At 39.4% G+C, this 15,006-nt stretch overlaps 1 protein-coding gene across 1 annotated transcript; it reads right to left on the reverse strand.

The window, feature by feature from the left end:
• Positions 1 to 1,759: 1,759 nt before the first annotated feature.
• On the reverse strand, positions 1,760 to 12,873 carry chmp2ba (charged multivesicular body protein 2Ba). The gene is made up of 6 exons (XM_034574286.1): positions 12,674 to 12,873; positions 9,907 to 9,998; positions 6,760 to 6,954; positions 5,356 to 5,458; positions 4,682 to 4,788; positions 1,760 to 3,453 (listed from the first exon to the last, which is right to left on the reverse strand). The coding sequence occupies exons 1-6, from the start codon at positions 12,705 to 12,707 to the stop codon at positions 3,340 to 3,342; spliced, it is 645 nt and encodes a 214-aa protein (XP_034430177.1). The 5' UTR covers positions 12,708 to 12,873; the 3' UTR covers positions 1,760 to 3,339.
• Between the last annotated feature and the right edge of the window lie 2,133 nt (positions 12,874 to 15,006).

Here is a 15,006-nt window from a genome sequence, read left to right on the forward strand (position 1 = left end):
AGAATGAAACTATGCGTCACGCAAGAAATGCCATGTGGATATTAAGGGTCCTTTATTCATCTGAATTGAAAATATAAATATGCCAAAAGAATCAGCTCAACTCCTATCTGCCAAACAATAAACTCAGTTTTATGATGAACCCTATGTGCCATCTCATTTGTAATGATGTTATATTACAGCTTTGAATACATACATGAGTAGACAGACAGAGAGAGAGAGTACAGTGTGAGCTGTACAATTCATGGGGGGGTGTCACCGGGGATTCATGAATAAAGTCAGAAGACGCCTCAATCCAGAAACAAGCAGTTTGCCGTGTGATTCATGCGCCGCCGTCGAACCAGAGTGTCGTCAGGGGAAATAAAAGCAGCGGGGGCATCGATTGCTGCCACATGTCTGAGGCTGCACAGAGGAAAGTTACATCCCAGTGTGCTGACGAGGAGGATGGAGACACTCGGTGCTGCTGACACACAGCTTTAATACTCTTGCTCTTTGAAGATCCACTTCAACTCTCCACTTTTTTCTTGTATTTCCACAGGAGGTTGCTGAATCATTGTTAAAGCTTCACTAGATGAACTTATCACACTTTGTCAAACATGTGAACACGTACTGTTCGCGATGTCTTGATATCCTGCAGAAGTAAATGCAGAATACTGCACGTTCAAGTGTCTTGTTCTTGAAAGACCATGCTGGTGATATTATTTTCCCATTTGCTACGAATCACATTGACCCCTGGTCGGATTTGCACGAAACTCAGTGGAAGTGTGTGATGTCCATTTCTTTACGCTCACATGGTGAGATGGAAAGTTTTTTTTTTTACATTTCCCTTAATTTCTCAGGGAATAATTCATGGGTCTTAATGAAAAAGTCGGGCATGTTCAGGGGACTGATATTTAAGAGGACAATTTGGGGCACAATAAAAATCTGGATCTAGTGAATCTGAATGTGGTTCAATAAGGTTTTAATACTTTCAGTGGCCGCGCTGGTGTTGATTATTATACATTCGGTTGTTTTTCATTCCAACTTTCTGTCGACTTCTGTGTATTTCTGCACAATGTGATTTTGTTCAACTCTGCACTGGTTTAATCAAATGCCACTTTAACAAAAATGAATGTGGTCTGCCGGTTATGTGGAAATGAATTGAAATCCTTGGCTGTCTGGGATTTTAAGTTAAAATACATGTGTATATGAAAATCAAAGACTATACAGAACAAATTGGAAACTGGTCTGCAGAAGTGTGAAGGCTAAGTGATTAATATGAAGTTACGGAACTGGCATAAAAACAGTGGAACTGCACATTAAAGGGTAAACTCATATAGAAGAGGTTAAAAAGAAAATCTGGAGAAACTTCATACCTCTTGATTTACAAATCAAAGCTAATACTTTCAGTAACCATGCTGGTGTTTCTCTTCATCCATTTGTTTTATATTCTTTTGTGTTTTTTCCTGTCATTCCAACTATCTATCTTAGTTCCATTTTTCTGCAATGATGTGAAAATCTATTAGACTCTTTTTTTTAACGTCTGCACTGCTTCACTCCAATGAGGCCACTTTGACAAAGGTGAATGTGGTCTGCAGTTAATGTGGAAATGAATGAGTCCTTGGCTGTCTGGGTTTTTTAGTTATAATATAGATGTAAAAATGTTACTAAACAAAAATATCTTGAAGAATTTGAACCATGCATTGTTAATTTGTAGTTATGTAGCTTACAAAAAACACTGACATTTAAAGGGTAAACTAAAATGAGAGGCTTGAAAGAAACAAACAAATTGTACCTGAAGAAACTTTATTCATTATAAAAGCCATAAACCCTTTACAGAGTCACTTTACAATGACAAAGAAGGAAACATGAGTATACATACAGTACATATGTTGTTTTGGAAACTGGGAATTTTGAAATCACACTCAATGTCAAAATCTGTTAAAACAGTTTCCACTCATAAGAAGACTATTGGAAGGTAGAGGAGGAGGATGATTTACAAAAAGAAGATGTGACTTGAACATGTGGGATACATGCAAGAATGAACACATTTTTTTATATTTGTTTTGGCAATGAGAGAGAGAGAGACTAGGTAAATATGAGGTGTCTTCGTCACTCTCAAAGCCTGAAGCTGAAATTAAATCAGTGTATAGAGGAATCTGCTTCAGCTCTGAAGAGGACAAAACCTCTCTTGGATCACAGTGTAAATTTAACAAACACCTTCATTATTTAGTTGTGTGTGTGTGACTGAGGCAGCTTCGAATAACAAATGACGGTAACTGCACAGCAGCTGAAAGAGAAGAGCGACTGCAGGACCAGTGCCATCCTACAATCACTGTGTAAATCCCAAGTCCGATATTAGATATACAATCAGACAGCAAGCATCAACCAAGAAGCCCCCAAAAAAATAAAACATGATTAATCAGTAGCGTCAAAAAATCGATTCACTCTTTGATAGAAAGTCTTTCATTAGTCCCAATTTGTGTTTGCGTAAGTTTTGTCTCACAATCTGTACAACATTGCAACTTCAGCGGCGCTAATTAGATGCTAGCCAGTTTGCTATCGGATCAATCTGTCTCTTCATCGCATGCAAATAAAAGGTGTTATCATCGCCTGAAGGCATCAGTGTCTGTCACACGCTTCACATTAACATCTGCCGTATGCATAGATTTAAATAAACATGATCTACTTGACCAGTTTGTTTTCTGTACATGGAGTCAGTTTAATAAGTTTGTCCCATCTTAGATGTCCCAGTATGAACAGTAACAGTCTTTATACCCACAAAATAACTTTTCCAGAGAATTCTTGAACAAAGACAGTTCACCTAAGGGAGAAAGCAAATCAACCAATCACAGCAAAGTTAGCAGGTAATTGGGGAAATCTGGGGATCCGCTCATTGAACTATCGTTTAATCACCACACTACGACCATCTTTAATCACGTAGAGGCGGTTATCTGAGTAACTCAAGTTTGACCAAGACGTCAAATGGAAAAAGCTAAATATTAAGCATATAGACTGTAGCCCTTTATGAAGACAGGGGTGGATGGTAAACAACAGTGTGGGTGGTTCTTCGGGTTAAGCATCTATTATTATTCCACCTTCAGAATGACGCCGGTCTGACGTCAGAATAAATATTATTTTAAATAGATCAGATGTTCTGCCTTCATGGTCTGTAAGGCAACCTGTCCAAGAATGTGAGAATATGATTGTGTTTGTGTGTGTGTGTGTGTGTTTGTTAGTGTGCGCCCTCTGTTACACCTGTACCATTTGAATCATGACAAAACCAATATGTCTGACAGTCTGTATCCATTGGTATTAATGTTGCACCGGTTTATGGTGTGAACATTAAAACAAAGACAACAATTAGTCCACTCCCAGCGCTCTGAGCTGTCGCTCGATCTCGTCGTCAGAGATGGTGGCTTTTTTGGCAGCGGCGGCGCTGGGGAGGCTCTTTCCTGCAGCTGGAGCTCTCACCATCTGGAAAATTCAAACTCAAAGTTAATACACACACAGTATCACAAATGTCGGTGCTTGTTTTTAGTTTGGCTGCTGTGTACAGCTACTCCAAAGTCAAATCTAAAATCTGTTTATCAGATAACTATTAATTTAACACCATGTAGTAACCCTGAAAGTATGAATAATTAGGGATGTAATAATTAATGCAAGTGTGTGTCAGTGAACAGTTTTTTATTTTATCTTCTTTTATTTTCCCAGACCTCAATTTAATCCTATTTAACCTCTACTTTAAAAGAGATTTGTCGGTTAATAGTCAAATGTTTTCCAAATGATGTAATTAAATTCAAATTATAATAAATGATCTTTGAGTTAGCTGAAAAAACTCTAGTTGTTTCTCTGTGTTTGTCATGTTCTACACTTAAAAACATGATACACTGAAGAAATATGATCAAAATACAGACTTTAATTCCTTCCCTAAAATCAGTACTTCAAATACTCCTGAGCTGCATTAAAGACTAAATAAGAAATTGTGCCATTTATATTTTTCACAATAGTGTGTATTATTTTAAAAGTAAAGATAAAGACCATTAACTTTAGGACTTATGCTGAAAACACATGGTAACGAATTTGCTGATGCTCGTTTCTTCCAAACTACCTCAGTTTATGAGTCTCGAAACTTCCTTCTAGCTTCAGGGTTGGTTGAGAAAACCTTTAGTCTCTTGTTTTTCTTAGAAAGTACATGATCTGCTCAGTATTTTATTGTGATTTAGCAGGAAACAATCAACCCCCTTCCCCCTCGCTCCCCACAAGCAAAAAGCAGTTTAACAGGTCTTTCTGAAACCTGCCCGTTTGTTCTCTGCAGCTGTGTGGGCTCCTTTATTGGACAATTTGTTGGTTTGTGTTGTGTTTTGAGAGGTAATAACTCATGGAGACCCCAGGGGGAGCCAGACACACAACAGATGGCAGGCCTGGCAGTTTACAAGGACTGCAGTGTTCAGAGCTAAAAAAGCTGAAGGCTATAGCCCCACCATGTGGCAGCTGTGATACATTTTAACACTCAGTAAAAGACGTGTGGAGCACTTATTGTTCACTCCATGTTGCTACACTCCATTAACACATGTTACCCGTGTAAAATGTGTAATAAAATGCTATGTTTTAACTTCTCACTTTAACTGTTTTCCAAATGTAAAGAGTATTCAGGCCATATGAGGTCAGTGGTAGTTTCCATCTCTCATTTTTAATTTCTTACCTTTCCAGAGATCTCAATGCCGATCTCATCCAGAACCTGGTTGACAATGTCCTGGGATTCTTCCTCATCCCCAGAATCATCAAAGATCTCATCCAAAGTGTCGTTGACTGGACAGATAGTGAGAGAAGGAGGGAAAAGATAAGGACAGACGAGTCAATTAAATGCAAGTCAGACACATTGATTTTCAGTCACTGGCTGGACTTTAGAGTGAGATAGCTGTTGGCAATTTTACCGTCAAGAAGCTATTTTACATTCAAACTAGTACATAGGGCTGTGTGAATTGACCAAAATCTGATCCTGATAACGGTCAGCTCATATCCAGAGAACAACAGATACTGGGACTTGGAGTTTGTTTTGAGCACTCCACTGTAGACTCTCTCTGTACGTTTTCATATGATTCTTGTGGAGGTGGTAAGAGAGGTCAGATGATGTCTTTCTATCACCATCTAACAGACATATATCGCAATAGTAAATATACATGTATGTATTTGTGGATGCTCATGTGTTGGCATTTAAACTTAAAATGAAAAAGCTGTTGTACCTGTCAAACCTATAGTTTTATATTTCTCTTTACCTAAACAAACATGTGCCTCTCGTCACCCTAACAAGTTTTGGAAAGCTCCTAAATACTACGACTCTTTGTGTCAGTGCATGTGTGTATAATGAATCCTTACTCATCTCTTCCGTCATGTCCATCTTCATGTTCTCCTTCTGGAAATCCTGCATAGTCTGAAGGGTCTTCTGAGGATCCATCTTTTTATTCACCGCTTGCATTGTCTGTTCACGTGGTAAAAGAAGGTTAGAGAATTAATCATTCAAGAGCTGTTGAAGGGATGTTGCAAGTAAGTAAAACCTCACAGCGTTCTCGAGGTCGGGTTTGTACACAAAACACTGAACGCCTGGTCAGGTTTGGGTCAGGCTCAGTTAGTTTTCTCTCCGACTCGAATCCACTAATTGATTCCTCTAGCCCACATTGACCCTGATGCCATTAGTGTATGAGTAGAGAAGAGAGCTATATACAGAAGCACTATATGAATGTGTGTGTGTTTGAGTGCGTTGCAGTGTAAAGCATTTGTGAGTGAAACATTAAGACAAATAAAATACAGTCCATATAAAAATACACAGCTCCAAAAAATGAAGGGAACACTTAAATCATACATCAGATCTTGATGAACCAATTATTCATGTTGAAAATCTTTACTGTTGTACATTGTATAATTGGTTGAAAACAAAATGACGTAACAACGGCCAATGGAAACCGAAATCATCAACCCATCGAGGGCTGGATTCAAAACCTTCAACAACTCAGACTGACTCACAAACGATGTGTCTTCTTCCCTCCTGTAAAAGATCAGCACAGACATGTCCTAGTTTCCCCTCTGAGCCAGACACAGAGAGGACACATGTCCCCATCTCCCTTTTACTGTAGTTGACAAACTGGTTCAAATCATGCTAACACACAGAGCTTCCTGTGCTGAAGGAGGGAAATGCTGTACTATGCAAATAACTGAATGAATGCTGCTGTTCTTTTCAAAGAAAAGCACCAGTTCACCAGTACATTAACAAATATCACAAATGTCTGACATTAAACAATTAATATCTCTCAAAAATACACACGCCTCATCACACCCCATTAAACTGAAGCCTAATTATATTTGACCTGTATGTGTTTGCTATGTCTGACTCTGTACAGTAACATCGCTCCAGGCCAATTACTACCTTTCACACTTCATTAGCACCACTGTTGCAGGACTCATGTTTTAAATGTGAACAGACCCCACATTAATACTTTAATTACACTGAAATATTCATATGAGTAAACACGGAAACTAGTTAATGTTCAAAAGAGAAACACACTTAATTTGTGAAGTAAATAAAATTAACGTCAAATGTCTAGATAGCCATTTAGGATGAATCAAAGTGTTAATTAATATATCTAATAGTAAGAGTTTTAGTTAGTAAGATTAATAATCAGCAAAGACGTAAACTCAGCAGGCTGTTTGATTTCATGTTAATGATTATTACTTTTTTTGAAGATTTTAGAACCTGAATTAAATAACAGGGTCTAAGATTCTTACCTTGGCTGTGCTGGACATGGCACCGGCCATCTTCATTTGAGAGTTCATGACCTTCGTCTGCGTCGACATGGAGGTGACCTTAGAGCTGACGGCGTACGTTCGGTTTTTCTGCTTCCTTAGCTGGACCAGCTGCTTGGCGAGGATCTTACACGCTTCCTTGTTCCCAGTCTTTGCCATTTTCTTGATCTCTGCCTCCTGGAGTGGCAAAAATGAGGATATGAGCAGTAAGTACATTTTCCTTACACATTATGCCTCAGTTTTCCCTGCTTAAAACAAATAATGTCAATTTTAGCAATGTCAGGGTGTAAATTTAGCAACTGAGTGAGACTATGTACAAAATGTTGAGTCAATTTAGTGTGTCAGAAAACAAGAGAGGTTGAAATGCCACTAATTGAAAATATCTTTGGTTATCAGGAACAAATCCACTGAGGCTATTAAGGGAAATGAGTCTCCTGGTTTCATGGGTAAGTGAGTAATTTGCCAATCAGCCATTTTGAGATAATGTTTCTGTGTACACACAAGTAAATTAGGAACAACAGTGGATTAAGGACTAACCCCACAGGGATGTGGAACTGCAGATTAGCCACAAAGTAAAAGTAATGTTAAAGAATTCTGCTTAACCATGTCAAATGACATGCTGAGATTTTGGAGATATTTTATGGATGAAGGACGGAGCTTTTTTACACATTCACTACTGGGCAGAGAAGTTTCTATTTTTAGAAGCGTATCAATCCATACTGACTCGCGGGCCTTCTTCTTCCTACACACTTCTCATGTAGTGTAGCTTAAAATGTGTTTTTGTCCACACGACATCCATCAGAAGGTCATCCTCTTACACATGTTGCATTAGAAACACACAAATGAGTAAGAATGCGTGCGCACACACACCGTATTGATAAACATATCTGCGATATTCCCTCAAGACTAATGTATTTGCAAAAACAAGCTTTTAGCTTTGGTAAACATAAGAACACACACTGATGCCCACAAGGATCCCTTGTGTGGACATGAATTTGTGCGAGCGTCCCAAGAGAAAATGAATAGGGCTCCAGGTTACAGTAAGTTAGCCAGGCCTCTGAGCACCGCTTCTTCATATAGCTCCAGCATGTTTTGCTTATTTCTCTTGTGCGTGAATGTGTGTGTGTGTGTGTATGTGTGCTGAACGCATCCTTTTCAGGAAAGGACAATTAATTATTAATGTCTGATACTGCAAAAGCAATAGACATTCTGGCTCTCTTGCCCCTCCGCGCGCACACAAACAAACACACAAACAAACACACACACACACACACACTCAGGTGCGTGCATAGAACAGGTGCATTAGTCTCAGTTTGTATTCAGCTGCTTGCAGAGAGAGAAACAAAATCTAATTAATGCCACTGAGAGAAAAACTTTGAGCTGTGTGAGAAAAAACACACACTGACAATAATACTGTCAACTGAAAAATGCATTATGAATGCATTAGGAGGAAAAAGACAGAGATGGGAGCAGTGGGACTGCTGCTGATGTGAAGCTTATGATGCCTTATTTACTCCCCCGTCAGAGGAGGAGGGAGGAGGGAGGAGGTGGAGGTAAGTGATGGATAGAGAGTGCTCTCCGAGACATGTAGGAATGCAGCTGGGCGGCTGTTAGGCTTTGCCTGGTAGTAACTGGGAATCAAAGACAAGGGTCACAATGCTGAAGATTTCTCTGAACACATGGACAATGTGTTCAGGAGGTTATGGTTTCACTCCTGTCCTTTTTTGTTTGTAAAGATTACACAAAACTACTGAACAGATTTCCACGAAACTTGGTGGAAGGATGCAGTATGAAATAGGGAAGAAGCCATTATATACTCAAGAATATTTTTCTCACATTTTCCCAGAAAATAATTCATCGATCTTGATGAAAATACGATCACACATATTTAGGGAACTGATATCTATGAGTGTGTGTAATTCGGTGCAAAAAAATCAATTCAACAACAACAAAAAAGAAAGAAAACATTCATAAACTGTGAAAAAACACAAATTATTAAGGACTTACATTTAAATTCAATCATGGATTTTATTCATTTTGCTTGGTTGGAAAAAAACATGCATGAAATGTGGACCTTGAAGACACAACTTCTGCTTTACTCTTTTCCATTCACTTCCTAATTTAGTAAATCCTACTGAAAAGGTGTTGAAAACGAACCTGACTTTAAAAACCCTCGGGGGATAATCTCTGCTCTGTGTCATTATTACACAGTATATGCATGTGAATGTGTGCGCGTTTGCATGATCTCCCGTAAAGTGTGCACGGTTGGGGGTCAATAGTCAGTCATGATTGTGCTAAACTGCATATACACAGTAGGTCATTTCCATTTCCCACGCGAAATTATCTTTTATTCACAACGTGCAAAAAGGGTTTTTTTTTTTTTAAATAGACTAATTAGCACAAAGTATTAATGAGGAATGAAAAAATGTGGTTCCCCAGGGAGCTAATTATGTCCTGTATGATATTTACTTAATACAACACAGCTGGTTTCTTTCATCTTTCAGAGACGGGAAATGTGTGCGTCTGCGAATAAAGCCCTTATCGTGTGACAGCGTACGGGTGCATGTGTGTGGGAGAGGGAGGTCTCACTTGCCTGAAGCAAAGCCACAGCACCAGCTCTCTGTCTTGTATTTTCATTTACACCCATTAGCCAATCCGGTTCAAATGCAGATTGGAGGAAATGGATGTAGTGCATGTGTGTCAGGAGAGCGGAGGTTCTTAAGAAAGAGTTGACGCAATATGTAGAAATATATGGAAGATAACTTATGTAGGGATATGTGGTTCCGTGTGTGTGTGTGTGTGTGTGTGTGTGTGTGTGTGTGTGTGTGTGTGTGTGTGTGTGTGTGTGTGATAGGCTACCTCTGGGCACAATTTTCATACTAACTACCAGTTAATTAAGGATAACTTACCCAATTGGGAGTCGAAAGCCATGTCCCCCAGTTGGGTTCGGCAAGTTATGGTTATAAGTCTCCAGGAAATTAATGCAAGTCTATGTAAAAGTGAAGCGTGTGTGTGTGTGTGTGTGTGTGTGTGTGTGTGTGTGTGTGTGTGTGTGTGTGTGTGTGTGTGTGTGTGTGTGTGTGTGTGTGTGTGTGTGTGTGTGTGTGTGTGTGTGTGTGTGTGTCCCACCATTTGTTTCTCTTGTTTCTCCAGCGCCGCTCTGTCTCTGGTGATCTGTCTCTGAGTGCCACGCAACTCCTTCGACTGTTCCTTGATGATGTCTTTGGAGGGAGAATCAAAAAGGAGGAAAGATGAGTGAATACTTTGTCAAATCTGAAAAAAATTGTACATTTAAAACAACATTTTTCTCTACACCAAAATGCAAATACACACTGTATTTTGACCTCTGCCTCTCAGTTTGTGCTGAATAAAAAAAAATCCAGCTATGTGGAGTGATGGTAAAACAACTCCAGTCTAAAATCTGGCATCTCACATGACTTGCATCGCCCAAATAATGAGAAGCTGACAGCTGAACAGAGAGCACATATTAAGACCAGCAGGAAGAATGTGGAATAACACTCTTTTTTTCTATGTGGTTATATTGGCAAACTACCCTCTGTAGTTTCTTCTGTATGTTGAGGCATTTCCAGTGAGATACATTAGTAGTGTTGAAACATGGACTGTTGAAGATGATGTGAGTTTTCAGTGTGGATGTCTCTACGTTTCCTATTTTTCAATGTGGTTAGAGAGGGCAGGGTCTAGGTCAGCTGTGTGGAAGAAATGTAAAACATCTATTCAGCGGGGTGTGTTTGAGTGTGTGTGCCCCTCATGCACACAAAATACCACAGGGTTACTCAGCAGCACGTTGAGGGCGCGATCTGACACCAACAACTGTGGAAGTGCTCAACACTGAGTCAGCTCTGAACCACCCACTCAAACACTAAGTGACATCATGTGAGATAAAGCGTGACCATAAAGTCACACACACGGATTGCGCAAGTAATCACACACACCTTCAGGTCATCAAGAAAAAAAATGTTTTTTAAATAAAAAGAGAAAAGAGAACAAATAAATAAATACAGAGATAAACTAATTAATCAAGCCAGGTAAAGTCACTTTGATCTTTATACCTCAAAATTATAAATAATATAAAAATATTGTAAAATATAAAAATACTAAAAACAGTAAAAAATATATTTTAAAAGTTTTAAAATGTGACCAGTATGTATCACCCTATAATCCTCTGACTTTGAGTTCCAATAATAGGAACTTCCCCCCAAAACAAAACCTCTAATATGGGGAGAAAAAAGAAGAAGAAACCTCAGAAAGACCGACAGAGGAAGGATCTCTTCCAGGATGGACAGACAGTAGATGTTTAAAGAAATCCGGAAAATGCCCAGAGTTAAATGTTATATGAATAAATAAGAATTAAAGGACTTCTGAACATATTTTTAAACAACTGATTCAGCTCCATATATAAGCTGCTATATAATAAGAAATAACCTTAATGAAATTTTTTTTTAAAAAGGTAAACCATCGGCAAAAAAAGAGTCCAATCACGAAGTTGGTCAAGACACGTCAGTGCGTTGGACCACTTGCGAGAACGACACACTTGTACGTACAAGGTGACGTGGCGCCAACGTCTCAAAGTGGGTGGGATATCGCCCTACAAATATGTGAGAACTAACCCACCCACCCCCTTCGCCATTCACCAAATATCAAGAAACCACTTCAACCAACTCAACGAGGGCAACTGTGGGGGAAAAAAAATACCACGTCCAGAGAGCGAGGGATGAGAGAAACTAAGGAGAAGGAGAGGATGGAGACTATGAAGTGTCGAAGCTGAGAAGACTTGGCGGTGGCTCGGCGGTGGAGGGGGAGAGAAACGCAGCACAGTGAGTACGGCGTGAGTGAAACTGGGAGGACAATGATGGGAGGAGGGCGGTGAAGCGGCGCTGTGAAAGGATTTGCCTTTACCTACAGATCCTGTTATGACATATGCCAAAAAATATACTTTGATATTGATGTTTTCTTTTTGAATAATCCACATAAATGAGTTCAAGTTGGGGCCCAGAGGAGGTGAAGTTCACCACCTTCCTCCGTGTGGAACTCCAGCCCGACGAGTGGCTGTAATCAGTGTTGGAAAGAGAATAATTGATTCATTAAATTTGATAAAAGACAGGCTACGGCTTTTCCCATTTTGACCTTGTGAGGCTGATTACTCCGCCTGGAGGTAAAAACTCCTGGTATGTTACGATTGAGAGGGTTTTTTCTTTTAAAGAAATTTGACACCTGCACATTACTGACTCAAATAGGCAAATCAAACTAATATGACAGCAGGACAAACTTCCCCCATAGCGTTAGACAAGTTGATCACACAATTTAACTGAGGGTCTTTTTGTCCCACAGCACAGCAAGGCAGTTGTTTTAGGGTTTTAAAAAATTCTAACAAAATAAGACAGTAATGTATCTTATTTACAATATTTCTGAGAAAAAGCCTCGTATGGCAGAGAAGGAAATGGGTTGATCCGAATTTATTAGAGATCATAGATAAAAAATATGAAGTTAAAAACCTGCTTATACCTCTTCAACAAGACGTATATAACGATTTGAGATACACGACTATTGGGGCTAATTTCTGCTTAGTCACTGTAAACAACAACTTCCCATTAACATGGCAATAAACAGTCACCATGTTCCTATATATGGATTTAACACTAACAGAGAGCTACTGCAGCAACATTCCTACTTGGAATCAGCCTGTGATCCTCCATTACACAACATGTTCTCCTCTGCTACATGTCTGAGTTTCTCTCCTCGGACCTGAGCAGTGACACTGAGGCAGAACCGGTTCCGCGGGTTTGAGCCCGGAATGCTAATTTAAGATGGAAACAACACAACCGGGGCTAAAAACAAGTTAGCTAGCTCCGAGCTCCGGACACAGGAGCAAACTTACCGTCGACAGTCTTCTTCTTGAAAAGCGAGGCCATGGCTGCGCTTCGTGTCGACTTTCAACCCTGGACGTAAACTCCCGTGCGGGGGACACCGTGTCGCTGCTGTCGCCGTCGCCGCCGTGGAGCCGTCAGACCGGGACAGTGGCTCTCAGCTGCTCCGCCTCGGCTTCCTGGTTCACTTTCCTCTGGTTCCTGCTTCGGCGCCGAGGCAACGGCTCCGCGTGACGTCACGGCGGGACTCTCCGGCCGCCTTCACGGTCGCTCGTAAAAACAGCTTTCACCTCAAGGCAGCGTTATCAGTATTATAACAAAAATCGATTTATCTATTTATTTATCTATTTGATTTTTTTACCTTTTAAATATACAATGTGTGTGCATATATATACATTTATTTTTGCTATAAGAAATGTCATTGTCATGGGATGAAAACCCCTTTAGAAGTATTATCTCTTTTTTATTTATTTATTTACAAATAAAGGCAACATTGTCATTGAATTGAATTGTTTTGCAGAAGACGTGTCTCTCACATATAGATTCTATATCAGTAACAAATAATCTAAGAATTACATACATACAAATACAAAATATACATTTATTTTATCTTTTCACATATTTCACATTTATTTTGGTCTAATTTAAAAAATACATATATTGTGTAAAACTAATAATATTGAAATTAAATGGAAATTTTATTTGGACAGTTATGACTCTGATTATGTTCTTAAGGTACTTATGTTGTATGATACATTTACACAAATGTAGGATATACAAAAATTATCCACAAATCTTGAAGATTATTTTTAAAACCCTTTTGTTATTGTAATATTTTTTGTTACTTGTGTATCTAAATTCTGGTTTATTTTCTGCCTGTATGTACAGAGTACATATCTGCCGCTTTGTAAATTGGTGTTCCCTTTCATGAAGTTAAAAATAATCACTCGTACTTAAATCATGATCATAAATCTCACATAAAAAAATGTATGTGAACACTGTTGCATCTGTGTTCTATTCGACACTGGGTTTTAGGAATATGGATGTCTGAAAAATGTCTTATGTATCGTAATCTGTGGTTATGATATTTCAAATCAATTATTAAACCATAGTTGCTCTGGTGATCCATACAAGGAAAAAATACTACAATATAGTCATCAGCAAGACATTGCTGTATAGGCTGTAAAAATCAATACATGTAAATTTGATTCAGTTAAATTTTACGGAGACATAAGTCCACTATTTGGGGTTATTAGTGTCTATTATACACAATTTACAATATTTCTTACGGTCACTGAATGCAGCATAAAGGCAAAAACCCATTTGAGAAACTGTTCATTAGAAACAAATAATTATTTAAATATGCTTAATGATAATGTTAATCAAGTGCAGGAAGTCATGTTGACTGAGTATGGGGTCACATATTTATGGTTTGAATGAATTTTACTTTTCACATTTATATGATATTTGATCATCATTGGTTTTTCCCTTTGTTCCTTTAAGTCTTTCAAGTGGATTTGTGTGCCTGTGTGCATGTTTTAGTAGCAGATACATTGGTCGCATCACAAAAATATGTAAACTATCATGAGGAAACAATTCCCAGAGGGAAACACTGTCTATAAAATCACCCCCATGGCTTCTCAAAGCATCATAAATTCTGTTCTCAATTCTATTCCTTGCCTGTTTAACCCCACAAGAGAGCGGCTTCCTTACAAGTCATTCATATATTCGTATTGTTTTATTTCATATTGATGCTGAGAGCAACTTTATGTGGCAGCGGTGGGACTCCTGAACCATAACCAACTCAATTTGGCGCATGTGTGTGTCACATGTGGGGGGGGGGGGGGGGGGGGGGGGGGGGGGGCAGTAGAGAAGATGATGGGTCTCAGCTCAGAAATAGTGAGAGATGCCAAGTTATGGATGGAGCAGAGGAGAGGAGAGAGGGGTGACTTTCAGGAGGGGGAGAGGAGGATGGGTAGCCCTCAGCTCTTTTCTCTATCTCCGAGGAGGTGTGTGTGTGTGTTGATGTGTGTGTGTATGTGTGTGTGTTCACGTGCACGCCCAGACTCTCGCCCGTATGCATCGGCATGTCGTCCTGAGGCGTTGTTCTTGTTAAGGTTATTAGGGAAGATGTCTGGCGCTAATCAGTGGAGGGCTGCAGGGACCCCCACTAAACGGCCTCATCATCAGAGGGCCCCAGTGGTGATAAATCTAGCCCCAAGCACCCAGAGGGCCTGCAGGTACAGAGCCTGTTATCTGCCTCTGTTTTCACTGGTACATTGTAACAACATGTAAATCAATACTCAGGTTAGGTTTAGGGCATTTCTCTATATCTGATAGGTGT

This window comes from Hippoglossus hippoglossus, chromosome 21, assembly GCF_009819705.1.
Source record: "Hippoglossus hippoglossus isolate fHipHip1 chromosome 21, fHipHip1.pri, whole genome shotgun sequence".
Lineage (NCBI taxonomy): Eukaryota > Metazoa > Chordata > Actinopteri > Pleuronectiformes > Pleuronectidae > Hippoglossus > Hippoglossus hippoglossus.

What these genes read in the sequence shown, in the direction of transcription:
- chmp2ba (XM_034574286.1), bottom strand. Translation starts at nt 12,707, where the DNA reads ATGGCCTCGCTTTTCAAGAAGAAGACTGTCGACG. An exon ending in CCATGTCCAGCACAGCCAAG is followed by an intron (nt 5,459 to 6,759) that starts GTAAGAATCTTA and finishes CCACGTGAACAG; the next exon opens with ACAATGCAAGCGGTGAATAA. An exon ending in GGACATGACGGAAGAGATGA is followed by an intron (nt 4,789 to 5,355) that starts GTAAGGATTCAT and finishes CTATCTGTCCAG; the next exon opens with TCAACGACACTTTGGATGAG.